Below are 13,740 nucleotides of genomic sequence, written 5' to 3'. Positions count from 1 at the left end.
TGACCATGCCAACAGATTTTCATGCAAATTGAAAATCTGTCTCGAGAGATTACTATAATTGACACTATCTAAAGATGTGTTTTTGTTGACACCAGATGGTGCTCTTTCATAGCACCCCACTCTGACCATCACACTCCATGTAGTCTCGCTTGGCCAGACTATCTCCACACTTTGTTTTAGAGCTGTACCACTGCTCAGATGGAAGGAGTAGTAGCTTTAAAGTAGAGTTAAAGGACACAAAGTTCAAGCTAAACGGTAATCATCAATGACAAAGAAGCCTGTTCAAATGGGATAGAAATAGCTGATGACTCAGTAACAGAACTGTCATGTTGAACTCATTACTGTATAGACCCCTTATACAGCTTGTCAACATTGGAGCTGCGCGTGCATCGTGTAGGCAAAAAGCCGTCAGCCCAGCATTGACAGACACAGAGAGCTGTGTTAAAAGCCCTGCTGTCAGGACTGCTCTATGCCCATCTGCGACACACAGTTATATTTTAGTTTTAAAATGCAGTTCTCGGCTTACTACCACAGCTTATCGCCTGGTGATAAGCAATGTTATGCATCGAAATTAACGTTGTTTAATGGGATATGTCTTACAGACCCATACGCACTGGCGCGGTCAATTGGCCAAGCCTAGTGGCCGGCAATACATATCGTGCATTCCTTTATAACTGGGGATAGCGTAGATAATTGTTCTGTAACTTGCAAAGATATATTGTTATGTTGATAATGCACACAACTCAATAATGACATTATGTAACGTTACTTGGTCGTTAACTAACCGAGCGATGAGCAGCCTACAGCTTCAGGCAGCTTACCTGATTATGAAGAGCACTACAAAGTCGGGCATTTTTAATGATGTCCTCGTTCCAATCAGTTCAACTCAATAATGACATTATTTAACGTTACTTGGTTGTTAACTAACCGAGCGATGTGGCTGTTACGAGCAGCCTACAGCAACAGCTTACCTGATATGAAATGAGCGAGCACTGCAAAGTCGGGCATTTTTAACGATTTCCTCTTTCGGCTTGCAACCAAAGACACCTACGGTTAGCATTAAAAGCAGTATGAGTTGACGGGATTCGGTAAAACTTTAGTCCTTGCTTTGTTGATAGTGTAACAGACTGTTCAGTGTTGTGTTGTGTTCTATTGCGTGTGTGCGAGGCTGTGTATGTTCCCTCGAGTTGCGTAGAACAGGATATGTGGGGAAAACGTTACAGCCTGGCTCTATCGTTTATTATTTTATTAACCAAGTGTGAATAGGCGGACCCGAATACTCTGCTACAATAGCTTTCCGATTCTGGCATCCCACTGTACAACACGAAGACATATCTAGCTCGAATAGTTTTCCAGCCACTGGAAAACTACTTGACAGGGCTGCGCGGAGTCTGTCTTTCTGCCTCCGTCTTGCGCATCGACGCTGCGTGATGATGTCAGTGTGACGTAGGCGTATAAGGGGTCTATAGAGAGCCAAAGTGAAACGTCACTTCCTGCTTTCTCCCTGTACCAGCGCTGTGAAAAATAAGAATGGCGGTGGACGGAGAATAAGGTTACTTTTTTGATCCCGTTTGAATTGTGCCACGGGGTGCCAACGCTAATTTTGTCAATTTAAAACATAACTTTGCATGTTGTCAAAACTGAAACGTAGGGGTTAGTTTAGTATAAAAAACACAACACGCACGCACACAGTGCCAGAGAGAGGGGGGAGTGAAACACACACAACATGCACACACAGTGCCAGAGAGAGGGGGGAGTGAAACACACACAACATGCACACACAGTGCCAGAGAGAGGGGGGAGTGAAACACACACACAACACGCACGCACACAGTGCCAGAGAGAGGGGGGAGTGAAACACACACAACATGCACACACACAGTGCCAGAGAGAGGGGGCAGTGAAACACACACAACATGCACACACACAGTGCCAGAGAGAGGGGGGAGTGAAACACACACAACATGCACACACAGTGCCAGAGAGAGGGGGGAGTGAAACACACACAACATGCACACACACAGTGCCAGAGAGAGGGGGGAGTGAAACACACAACATGCACACACACAGTGCCAGAGAGAGGGGGGAGTGAAACACACACAACATGCACACACAGTGCCAGAGAGGGGGGAGTGAAACACACACAACATGCACACACACAGTGCCAGAGAGAGGGGGGAGTGAAACACACACAACATGCACACACAGTGCCAGAGAGAGGGGGGAGTGAAACACACAACATGCACACACACAGTGCCAGAGAGAGGGGGGAGTGAAACACACAACATGCACACACACACAGTGCCAGAGAGAGGGGGGAGTGAAACACACACAACATGCACACACAGTGCCAGAGAGAGGGGGGAGTGAAACACACAACATGCACACACACAGTGCCAGAGAGAGGGGGGAGTGAAACACACAACATGCACACACACAGTGCCAGAGAGAGGGGGGAGTGAAACACACACAACACGCATGATTTGTATTGGAAAGAAACAGGTGAAATGATGTCACCCACTGGCAGATTTATTTGCTTAAAAACCCCAATAAATGTCTTGTTAAGATGAATATTATTTGTGTCCAAGTTATCAGGCGGGCTTTCTCCCTCTATTGCTACAGGTGATGGATGGGACGTTTCTATTTAAACCCGCTCTACTGTCATTTAATCTAGGCCCGCAGTGCCAGTTTTGTCCAGGATATGATCCTCATAATTGCTACATCTTTAAATCACTTCCACCTACACAGCTGCAGATCTCAAGGAGAAAATGTGACTTTCACCTTCAGCTCCATCACATTGATCTGTTAAGATAAACAGCTCTTTCCTCTGATGAGTCTCTATGACCTCAGCACATGTGAAAACTCCACATCCACATCTTTCAGCTCACGATTTAAGTAGGTACTTTATTTTATTGATTTATTTTACTGTCAGCAGCCACAAGTCTGCTCAATCTCTAGGTTCTTCTATCTCTAGATAGGTAGACAGTATTGACAATTGTAGTGTTGCTCCCTGAAGGTTTCAGTTACAACACTAGATGGCAGTATTGGTTCATGTAGGACATTACAGTCAGTCATCTCGCTCGCCAGCCTCCCCTCACTTCCAGTCAATGTAGAGGACAAGTAAAGCAGCGCTGCTTTGTTTCCACGACCCTTGACTTTCTTTAGAGTAGAGCAGACCCTTTTCACAGCAACTGTTTTGAGGTGGTAAAAGCAGGTGTAACCAATACCATTAATGATGGTTCCATTTCATTTAGGTGTTCCAGTGATAGGACACAACCTGATACTCCCAATGTGCTACAGTTGATTTCCATACAGATTTTTAAATGTTTAAATGTTTTGAAATATGTATATATGTTTGCATAATGTATTTATCCAGGATATAATCGTATCAACACCATAGCCATTACGCATTCATGATCATGTGTGACATAGTCTACCTATTAACTGTGCTAATTGCTGATTGTGCCCACCTGTCATGTTGTCAGTCACAGACTAGTTAAGACCTGTCTGTTTCAACCATTCTGCACTTGCACACTGATGAAGGCCGGACGGCCGAAAACGTTTTGTTGCTAAAGAAAAAGAAAATTAAAAACGATATTCCTTGAGTGCGGTCCCCACCTTTTCATTTATTTGTGACATTTCTATATTGGACTACGCAACTGTCTGAGCGCAGTGGTTACCTTTTCTACTTCCAGTGATAGGACCCTCATTAATGGTATTGGTTACACCTGCGTTACTTCCTGCTTTGCCACCTCAAAAGGTTGCTGTGAAAAGGGCCTTATACGGCCGGGCTCTTTTGCCATCCATCTGGGAACCAGTGGGCCAGATCACTGCTTTGCATTTCCCAGTCTGTGCGATGTTCGGCCTAAACGACTTGCCAGACAAGTCGTTACATAATTGAAGAGGCCTGCAGACTTTGTAAGGACCGGTGTGGACTTCCTCCAGACAGCATTGTGCCAGGTCCTTTTTTATTGTATTTTAAGATTATTTTTGGGGGCATTTCGCCTTTATTTATTTTTTATATAGGACAGCAGGCAGACAGGAAAGGTGGGGAGAGAGAGATGATGAGATGCGGCAACGGACCGCAGGTCGGATTCGAACCCGGGTCGGCCGCACGAAAGGGCCGAGCCTTCGTGGTACGCATGCTACCAGGTGAACTACCAGGACGCATGTGCCAGGTCCTTTTGAGGACTGTCGATGAAGACACGGGATCTGAGGCAGCCTCTGTGTCCCTGCCAACATGTCCTCATACCCAAACGACAGAATAAGTTGATTTCCAATGACTCCCAAAATGACATGAGGGAAGCGGTGCCTGCAGGTGATACGCCTTGCATCGGTATAGACTTTGTTAAAGCTGGTGTGAAAGGCAAAGTGTTTATGCACTCAATCCATCCCAGCCACAACACCCTACTGGCCACCATGGTATTTCAATAGCAGACTATGACGTGCATAATGTTGATATAGCCTACTACACATATCTAGAAATGTTGGAGCTGATCAGTGGCCAGCAGATCAGACTGTGTGTGTGTGTGTGTGCGTGCGTGCGTGTAACTGCTACCATTTTATTCCTGACACTGCAGAAGGATCATGTATTTCAGTGAGTGCAACAATAAAGAGCTAGGAATAGAAATAAAGTGAAGGGGCTATTTTAGAGAGGAAGTAGAGGTTGAATCATTCAGTGGGAGGACGATGATGTGAGAGAAAAGTTTTCAGTTTGACAGATGATGTGACTGCAGCTGGATGGAGATTCACCCAGACAACTCCCATGCTGGGTGTTTAGGTGCATTTCAATATTTTCTACAGTGTTTCCCTCTGAAAATGATGGATTGCAAGTCACATTTTGAAACAGTCAAATGAGTTATGAGCAAAATGCAGGCGCAGAGGGGGGAATGGAACTAAGAGTGTATGTCCACCATGAAGTCCTGCAAGCTTTAAGAACCTGTGTAGCCTACAGCCATCATTTAATAGAATGGACAAGTTGTGTGTGTGTGTTGCAGGTTTAATGTCACTCAAAAACAGCTCAGATCGCAAACATCTGCAGTTTAGGGGAATTGCACTGAAAAAAGCAGGAGACTTTAACCATGTAATATGCAATATAATATAGCCTATATAATATCAATAATTCAAAGCCAAATTGTATACAAATCCTATTATAATTCGATAAAGAGAAGCTGATGAAGGCCAGCATGAACTGCATCTTCCAGTCCAAGTGCCTTTGTATCTTCCTTTTGCTATTTACAGCCATGTTTGGTGACGACATGCAGGCAGCCTCCAGAGACGGACGTCACCTTTAATCTGCCTGGCCCCATGCCAGAAACAAAAGGAGCAGAACCCGCTAGGCGATCGATCAATGACGTCAGGACCTGGACACTGACATGCTGCACACACACTGACCACTGGGTGGTGCCGCAGGTTCCCTTTATGGAGCGGGTGGGCAGAATTTCTTACACGTTTGAAGGTCCCATGTTACTCTGATGGTTCAGAATAAGAATGTTCATGCTTTGCAAATTACAATGGTGTTCATCGAATGAATGTGAAGTCGTCACATCTGGACCCTGATTGGCTGACAGCTGCCGTCTAAACCTGCTAAGTGGAGCCTTTCAGTTCAAATGCTGCAAACCGTCCTGATTGGATGGATATCAGTAATTATTAAGAAAGCCAATCAGGACCAAGTCCACTTGTGACACCTGGACACACCGGATTTTACTGTCTAAACATGGTTTACCATATACACATAAGAATGGCGAGAGTTCCACGAAGAGGCCAGTTTAATTTATTAGACACACTGGACCATTACCATTTAAAAAATATCAAGTGTTCAACATGCAGATGGATGACAGATTAAAGGAGAAACCTGTACACTGTACAGCCTGAATGCATATTGATAAATGAGGCCGTAAATCTCAACCCAACTGAACACCTATGGGAGATTTTGAACCGATGTGTTAAGACGGCGCTCTCCACCACCATCATAAGCCCAAATGACAGTTGGAAGAATGGTGTTCAAAATGGCCAGTAGAGTTCCAGAGGCCACAGGTAATCTACAGTATGCCATGGTGCATTGGAGCTGCTGTGCCGGCTTTATGTTGCCTTGTCCTTTAATTTCACACCCATCTCTAGGCTATTATGTAGATATAAACTCCTGAATTACAAAGCAGTCTTGCTCACTTTCTACAACAGAACACCGGTGGTGAAAACCGTGCAAGATATAATTTATTTATAAATAGATCTTTTGAAAGAAAAGGATAAATTGTTAGTTTTCTTGGAACCTCCATGCCCATAACATGATCTGCGTATACAAGTATGAAAATGGTGTGCAAACAAATTGAATTGGTTGAAGGTTGTCGAGACTTTCCAGATAGTCAGGCGGCTTAGCAAATGGATGTGTGTTTTTCCATGTACTGACAATTCCCTTAGCTTGCAACTTTTGATAGGATCCACTTAAAAAAATAAAATATATATCTTTAGAAAATTCCACAACTTCCACGTCGTTTGTCCGAATTGCAAGCAACTTTTGTCCACGTGTTCAGCTAACATTGCTCTACATGTGCCTCAAGGAGCCTTGGGGTCCACCATGGAAAGTTTGAGATATTTTGAAAGTTTTGGAAAACTCCTTTTTGACATCTCCTCCTAGCCCGCTTCACCGATCTCCAACATCGCTATGTAGCATCTGTGGACCAAGCTCTACAAGTGTTCTTTTCAGATTTTTGAAATCTCCTTTTGTTTCAAAGATATTAAAAGTAAGGCAGCTTAGCAAATGGATGTGTAGCTGCAAGTGGCCATGACAGGTTTAAGCCTTTTCTGAATGGTACTGAGGTCGCAAGAAAATGTCTGTGGTTCTCATGACACGGTCTACATATATACCTTGATAGATCTGCCAAGTTTTCTGATCATTGAACAAATGGATGTGGAGTTATGGCCTTTTTTTGTTAGGCCACCCACATTTTTGGTGTTTGGTGGCCCCTTTTGGTTGAAACGCACAAAATTAAGTACCCATGATCTTTGATATCATCTCTAAACATGTTCCCAAATGTCGGTCATGAAAAGATGTGTTTTCCAAAACTTTCAAAATATCTCAAAAAATTTCTGGGTGGATCTCGATGGTCCTTGAGGCAAATTTGTAGACCAAGGTCAGCTGAACATGTGGAAAAAAGTTGCTTGCAAATCCGACAAACATCGTGGAAGTTATGGCCTCTCAAAGTTTGAACATTTTTCATTTTAATCTTTTTTAATGTTTAATTCTTTGAAGTGGATCCTATTAAAAATGGAAAGCTATGGCTATGGGTAGCATTTGGGGAAATCTTGGTGCTTTTGTCACAACTGTTCACATCCAGCTCAAATCTAGCGCTAAGCCGCCTGACTTAAGGGTTTTATTAGTAAGAAAGCGGGTCAGACTGGGGTCAGTGCAGGAAGCGGTCACTGCTGCAAGCTCTCCACAAAGAAGTCGTTGCAGGCGACTGTCATCGCAGCGACCAGAACCACAAACTCCTGGAAGTCCACCTGGCCATCCTGGTTCTCATCCAGGTCCTTCATAATCCGCTCCACCACCAACGGGTCCTTGCTGGCCTGCGAGAGACAGATCACAGTGAAAATGTAATCTAGAGAAACATCACTGCATGGTTTCAGCTGAAATTCAGCGCTCCTTTGATCAAATTCAAATGAGGGTGTTAAACGAGTTAACCTTCAAAATCTGAGGTTTGCAAGAGTGCAATTCTACACATTGGATACAATATCCAATTGACAAAGCCATTGCCAGAAATGCCACAGACCATAACATGAGTTGTATTGCTTTCATTTATGGCTGCCCCCCGTCAAAGGATGCATTAAGATAGAACTGATTATCAGCTCGTCTCAGATAAGGAAAGATAGAACTGATCAGCTCTTCTCAGAGTTTAAGATAAGATATAACTGATTATCAGCTCTTCTCAGAGTTGAATGTATATGTGATATAACTGATTATCAGCTCTTCTCAGAGTTTAAGGTATCTGTGATAGAACTGATGATCAGCTCTTCTCAGAGTTGAAGGTAGCCTCTCTTATCAGCTCTTCTTAGAGTTTTTGGTATCTGTGATCATATTAGAGAGGAATGATGACTCAAAAACAGCCTTGCTGCTCCAGCGAAGGAGCACTAATCAGTCCCAGTGAACTCTGAAATTGGCTAAAGTAAAGCTGAGGAAAATGGAAGTGCTTGGTATGGGGTGCAGTTTATCCTGATGGGGCCGGGGGTTTAACCAGGCTGTGTGCAGGGAGGGACTGAGGGTTTAACCATGCTGTGTGCAAGGAGGGGCTGGGGGTTTAACCAGGCTGTGTGCAGGGAGGGGCTGGGGGTTTAACCAGGCTGTGTGCAGGGAGGGGCTGGGGGTTTAACCAGGCTGTGTGCAGGGAGGGGCTGAGGGTTTAACCAGGCTGTGTGCAGGGAGGGGCTGGGGGTTTAACCAGGCTGTGTGCAGGGAGGGGCTGAGGGTTTAACCAGGCTGTGTGCAGGGAGGGGCTGGGGGTTTAACCAGGCTGTGTGCAGGGAGGGGCTGGGGGTTTAACCAGGCTGTGTGCAGGGAGGGGCTGAGGGTTTAACCAGGCTGTGTGCAGGGAGGGGCTGGGGGTTTAACCAGGCTGTGTGCAGGGAGGGGCTGAGGGTTTAACCAGGCTGTGTGCAGGGAGGGGCTGGGGGTTTAACCAGGCTGTGTGCAGGGAGGGGCTGAGGGTTTAACCAGGCTGTGTGCAGGGAGGGGCTGGGGGTTTAACCAGGCTGTGTGCAGGGAGGGGCTGGGGGTTTAACCAGGCTGTGTGCAGGGAGGGGCTGGGGGTTTAACCAGGCTGTGTGCAGGGAGGGGCTGGGGGTTTAACCAGGCTGTGTGCAGGGAGGGGCTGAGGGTTTAACCAGGCTGTGTGCAGGGAGGGGCTGAGGGTTTAACCAGGCTGTGTGCAGGGAGGGGCTGGGGGTTTAACCAGGCTGTGTGCAGGGAGGGGCTGAGGGTTTAACCAGGCTGTGTGCAGGGAGGGGCTGGGGGTTTAACCAGGCTGTGTGCAGGGAGGGGCTGGGGGTTTAACCAGGCTGTGTGCAGGGAGGGGCTGGGGGTTTAACCAGGCTGTGTGCAGGGAGGGGCTGGGGGTTTAACCAGGCTGTGTGCAGGGAGGGGCTGAGGGTTTAACCAGGCTGTGTGCAGGGAGGGGCCGGGGGTTTAACCAGGCTGTGTGCAGGGAGGGGCTGAGGGTTTGACCAGGCTGTGTGCAGGGAGGGGCTGGTGGTTTAACCAGGCTGTGTGCAGGGAGGGGCTGGGGGTTTAACCAGGCTGTGTGCAGGGAGGGGCTGGGGGTTTAACCAGGCTTTGTGCAGGGAGGGCGGGGCTTGGTGTGGTGTGCAGGTTATCCTGGTGTGCAGCGCAGGGAGGGGCTGGGGGTTTGGGCTGGAGGAACACTCACTGCCACGAAGTCTCCAAGCTCGCCCTGCAGAAGGTTCTTCAGCTCAGCCTTGCTCAGCTTGTACTTGTCTCCTTCCTTTGAAGAGTAGGAGTGGAACACCTCGATTAGGCTCTCCATCGCCTTCTCCAGCTGAGAACTCTGGGAACTCTTGTCAGTCATCTTTCAATCCTACAGTGAGAAATACAGGAGAAGCAACAACAAACATATTTATCTTTATCAGAAAGTCGCAACCAAATGACATTTTAATGGCATCATATTCCCACTGGTTACTTTCTGTTACTGTAATTATTATGTAGCCTACATACTTTTTACTTATTGAGATAATCCATGTTTAGAATTGATACTGTAGGAGCGATGGGGAGTAAGCATTCCATTGTAGGCATCAATAAATGATTGCTATTCGTTAACAAATGTTCAGTTGTTGCATGCTATACTTGGCTAACAATCATGCTTGATGCAATACCTCCACCTAGACTCTAGTTTCTAGAAGACAGTGTCTGACTGATGGACATCAAACCAAAGCTGATGTTCCTTGCACTTTCCCATAAATATATGTTTTCAGCTGTGGCCTGCAGCTCTATAAGTCACTGTTGGTTGGTCCGTTGTTCCACAAAAATTGGAAATTCGCATGTCTCGTCGCAGGTATTGTAAATTTGCGTTTGTTTTTTTGCGCTGTGCATATGACTTTTTTGTATTATAATTATTTTGTTATCATTTCACATCACATGTAGTCTACTTTTTCTGTTTTTTACACACCAAGGCGAAGTAGCCTAAGTGGTAGCTTGCAAAGATATGCTTTCAAGTAGCTTCCCCAACACTGGATATGTGAGACTGCTGCAGGGGGGCGAGTAGTTCCAACTGTCCCACAGCAGGACAAAGGACGGCCCCCCTCCCTGGCCTGCAGGGCACGTGACACTGCTATTGGCTGCAGATCAAACTGGGTTTTGGATCATATGGATCATGGCATGCAGGCTGTGTGCTGCGTCACATAGCCGACCTGATGCCTCCACAGTCTGGATTAACTTTGCACAAAGCCACATGTCTCTCATCATACAGACTGTTTGGCTTCGCAGGTTGATTCTTATCCCATGAGGAGAGACGTGCGCCATCCATAATGCATGGGTTCTGTGTGTGTGTGTGTGTGTGGTGTAGGTAGGGTACTCATGATGACAGGCCCTAGTGCAAGCAAATTTTACGGGCCCTAGAACAATATAGTTACCGAGTACACACATGCAAACAACACACACACACACCAATTAGGCATATAGGCCCCTATCTTCCCACTGGCCTTAGGTGCTAAACTGGCGTTAAACGCAAAAAAAAACACGCTTTGCGCCTGCCTCGGGAAGATAGCATCATGTTTTTAGGCCCCGAAATGCGCTTTACGCTGAAGAGGCGTGGCACAGTGCCAGAATAGGTGTTTCGGCCTTAAATACCGGCCTAACGCTATCTTCCCCCCTGGCGTTAATTTAGCGTTTAGCGCTTTTCAAAACCAGGCCTTATTCAGTGCGCCGGGGATATTATTGTGCGTAATTGCGCGCAGCTCTCATCTGCCATCTCACACTCTCTCTCTCTCTCTCTCACTCCCTCTCTCTCTCTCGCGCGTCAGACAGGCACAATGACCGAAGAAAAAGAAAAAAGTTGTTATACCGTAGTCTTGAGCCCCTGTCATTCAGAGGCTGTTGCATCATCCTACCTGTGCAGTGACGTGGGGGAGAAGAAAAGGTAGCAAGAGAAAACTATATCATTCTGCCCAAACTTTCACCAATCTAATCTCATCATGACATCCAGGGATAGGCTATATTTTTCTAGCCAATGCGTTTAGAACATTCTTTTCACGTTGATCTTGCTATAGTGTAGCGTATTTACATGCTTGCTGTATTTAAACTGCAGTGAGATTGGTTTGAGAAGCATAATAATATGGAATAATATATATGGAGACAGACAGGGATGAAAGAGGGAGGGGGGGAGCTCAGAGCGCTTTGGGCTTTTCTGACCGGATTGGATCGCTCCGTGGAATGAATGGAACATGAAAGGGACATTGTGATTCGTTTACTGCACTTCTCCAATGAGCACGTTGTGAATAATTCTATGCTTAAAAGGCGTGGTTATAATGCTTAAAGGAACACTCCGCCCATTTTCAACCAGCTTTGTATCATTAGAACATCAGTAGTATATCAGAAAACTGTAAACGGTTTTGAAGTCTGTCCTTTAATTTGACAGTTATTGAGTGTTAAAGTGTGGACCAGTGACATCACTGGTCCACACTAACTCAAATTAATAACTCATTAACTCAAATCAACTCTCAATAACTGTCAAACTATTCATCATTCATCTAGTTTGACAGTTATTGAAAGTTGATTTGCGTTAATGAGTTATTAATTTGAGTTAGTGTGGACCAGTGATGTCACTGGTCCACACTTTAACACTCAATAACTGTCAAATTAAATGACAGACTTCAAAACAGTTTACAGTTTTCTGATATACTACTGATGTTCTAATGATACAAAGCTGGTTTAAAATGGGTGGAGTGTTCCTTTAAGGCCGCGTGTAGCGCCGACACGAAAATATCGACTACGCCGGTCCACGCCCACTAATATGGGCGGCGCCTGGCGCTAAGCGCTAATATAAGGCCAGTGGGACGATAGAGCCCATAGACTAATGTTTTTTTTACCAACAAGTGTTAAGATTTTACAGTTGCATTAGTTACTTAGGCTATTGTATGAGGAAAATAGGTCATAGAGCAAGTAATCAGAACCATGGATAGCGCTCTGACATTCGGTAACAAAGTATTTAAACGTGAAAACAAGCTTCAGCACCTGAGGACCTGTATTTCACTGTGGTTCTTAAAGTGTAACTAACCCCCAAAACACTTTTTTTCAGCTTTTAACCAATATATATGACTTTGGGGGTGATGTGTGAAGAATGCTGGTCAAAATTTCCACATTTGAGATCAAACTGTTGCCATTCTGCCATTTGTATCATTTTTCAGCAGCATAACTGACATAAGCGTATTTCTGGCGTGGCAATTTGAGTCATTTGCAAGGGCCTGTTCTCAAGATAGTATTTGGAGAGCCTGCTCTCCAAATACAGACCCTTCTACCCCAGGGGTCCCAGTGCAACCGCACTGCATGCACTACCCCTGGTTGGCGTGTGCGTGTTTGTGTAGGGAGATGCATGCAGCTATTAAGTGACTGAAGCTGTGGAGTTTCCAGGCTTCAAGCTGCAATTTATCAGGTCCGTGAATGACGCAGAGTAGTAGGCTACAGATGTTTGTTTCTTATTGATTCTCGCCAGTGTATCGTATCAGTGAGCCTGGCATTAAAGGAATCTCCCTTTTGACGCTGCGTTTAATTAACTAGGTTCAGGCGTCATGTTTTCACATTATGATAGGTCTAATTCAAACGGGCTGCATGGGCTACCTCTAACACGCTAATGTTAACCAACACAGCTTAAAACAATGCTGACACTCAATTAACTTGTACAGCATTAAAGGGAAAACGCCAGTTATTTTCCCCCATTTTGCCAATGCACCTGCAGATCTGACCGCTCTAATCTCTAGTTTCTCGACTGAATATAACGTTGAATATAGCCAACTAGGCAAATTGTAGATGTAGCCTACCAGAAAGTTGGACTGTCAGAAGAACTCACCTCCCCGCTGCCGCTAACAAACGCTGGTGAAGAAATGGCTCCAGTCTTCATCTCATCAGTTATAAGCCCCGCTCACCTGGGCCAATTTCGCTAAATCAAACCCAGGCGCCTCCCTCCGGACAGCGGGTGCAGGTGTCAGGATCGTCACCGCCACGTAGCCTATATGGCCTTACATGGTATAGGGGTACCATGTAAGGCCATGCAGGGAGTTTACAAAAGAATCAAACTGCTCGCACACAGCAGGGCTCCTTTTGTGGTCTTTATTGCACCAAAGAAATAAGAGTGACGTTTCGAGCTAGACGCTCTTCATCAGACTGAGACACAGACTGGGAATTGAATTGGAATGACAGGAAATAATATTTCATTCAATATTATTGAATTGCAAGACAGTTGAGAATAATACATCAATCTACGTATAGCCTATGCTATTATGATTACATGTTATGCATAATAGCCTACCACTTATAGGTTCATTTAACATTTTATGATATTCTGGGGGGAAACGTGGAATTTCTGAGAATTTTGTTGAATTGAATTCAACTTCCAGTTCTGTTTCCTGTTTGTTTTTTCCTCCAGCAGTTGGAATTGATCTAAGCCATGACCCCCAACTCAGTAGCCTACAGACTCCACAGCTATGGAGTTTGAGTTATACTACAGATGAAGGCACAGC

At 45.3% G+C, this 13,740-nt stretch overlaps 1 protein-coding gene across 2 annotated transcripts; it reads right to left on the bottom strand.

Moving 5' to 3' along the window:
* Window positions 1-6,341: 6,341 nt before the first annotated feature.
* On the bottom strand, window positions 6,342-13,155 carry s100a1 (S100 calcium binding protein A1). Of its 2 annotated transcripts, none has more exons than XM_083639149.1 (3): window positions 13,071-13,155; window positions 9,420-9,587; window positions 6,342-7,566 (listed from the first exon to the last, which is right to left on the bottom strand). In XM_083639149.1, exons 2-3 carry the CDS (start codon window positions 9,576-9,578, stop codon window positions 7,417-7,419), a joined length of 309 nt encoding a protein of 102 aa, XP_083495275.1. In that variant the 5' UTR covers window positions 9,579-9,587; window positions 13,071-13,155; the 3' UTR covers window positions 6,342-7,416. The 2 variants fall into 2 exon arrangements, with proteins under 2 accessions (XP_083495275.1, XP_083495276.1); XM_083639150.1 differs by having other exon boundaries at window positions 13,042-13,077.
* Between the last annotated feature and the right edge of the window lie 585 nt (window positions 13,156-13,740).

The sequence above is a fragment of the Poromitra crassiceps genome, assembly GCF_964638095.1.
Source record: "Poromitra crassiceps genome assembly, chromosome: 1".
In the NCBI taxonomy this organism is placed as follows: domain Eukaryota; kingdom Metazoa; phylum Chordata; class Actinopteri; order Beryciformes; family Melamphaidae; genus Poromitra; species Poromitra crassiceps.
This window is presented reverse-complemented; position numbering and strand designations above follow the sequence as displayed.

Bases quoted from the DNA above. Each gene is read 5' to 3' on its own strand.
- s100a1 (XM_083639149.1), bottom strand. From the start codon at position 9,578: ATGACTGACAAGAGTTCCCAGAGTTCTCAGCTGGAGAAGGCGATGGAG. The intron at 7,567-9,419 runs GTGAGTGTTCCT...TGTCTCTCGCAG, and splicing joins AGCTTGGAGACTTCGTGGCA to GCCAGCAAGGACCCGTTGGT.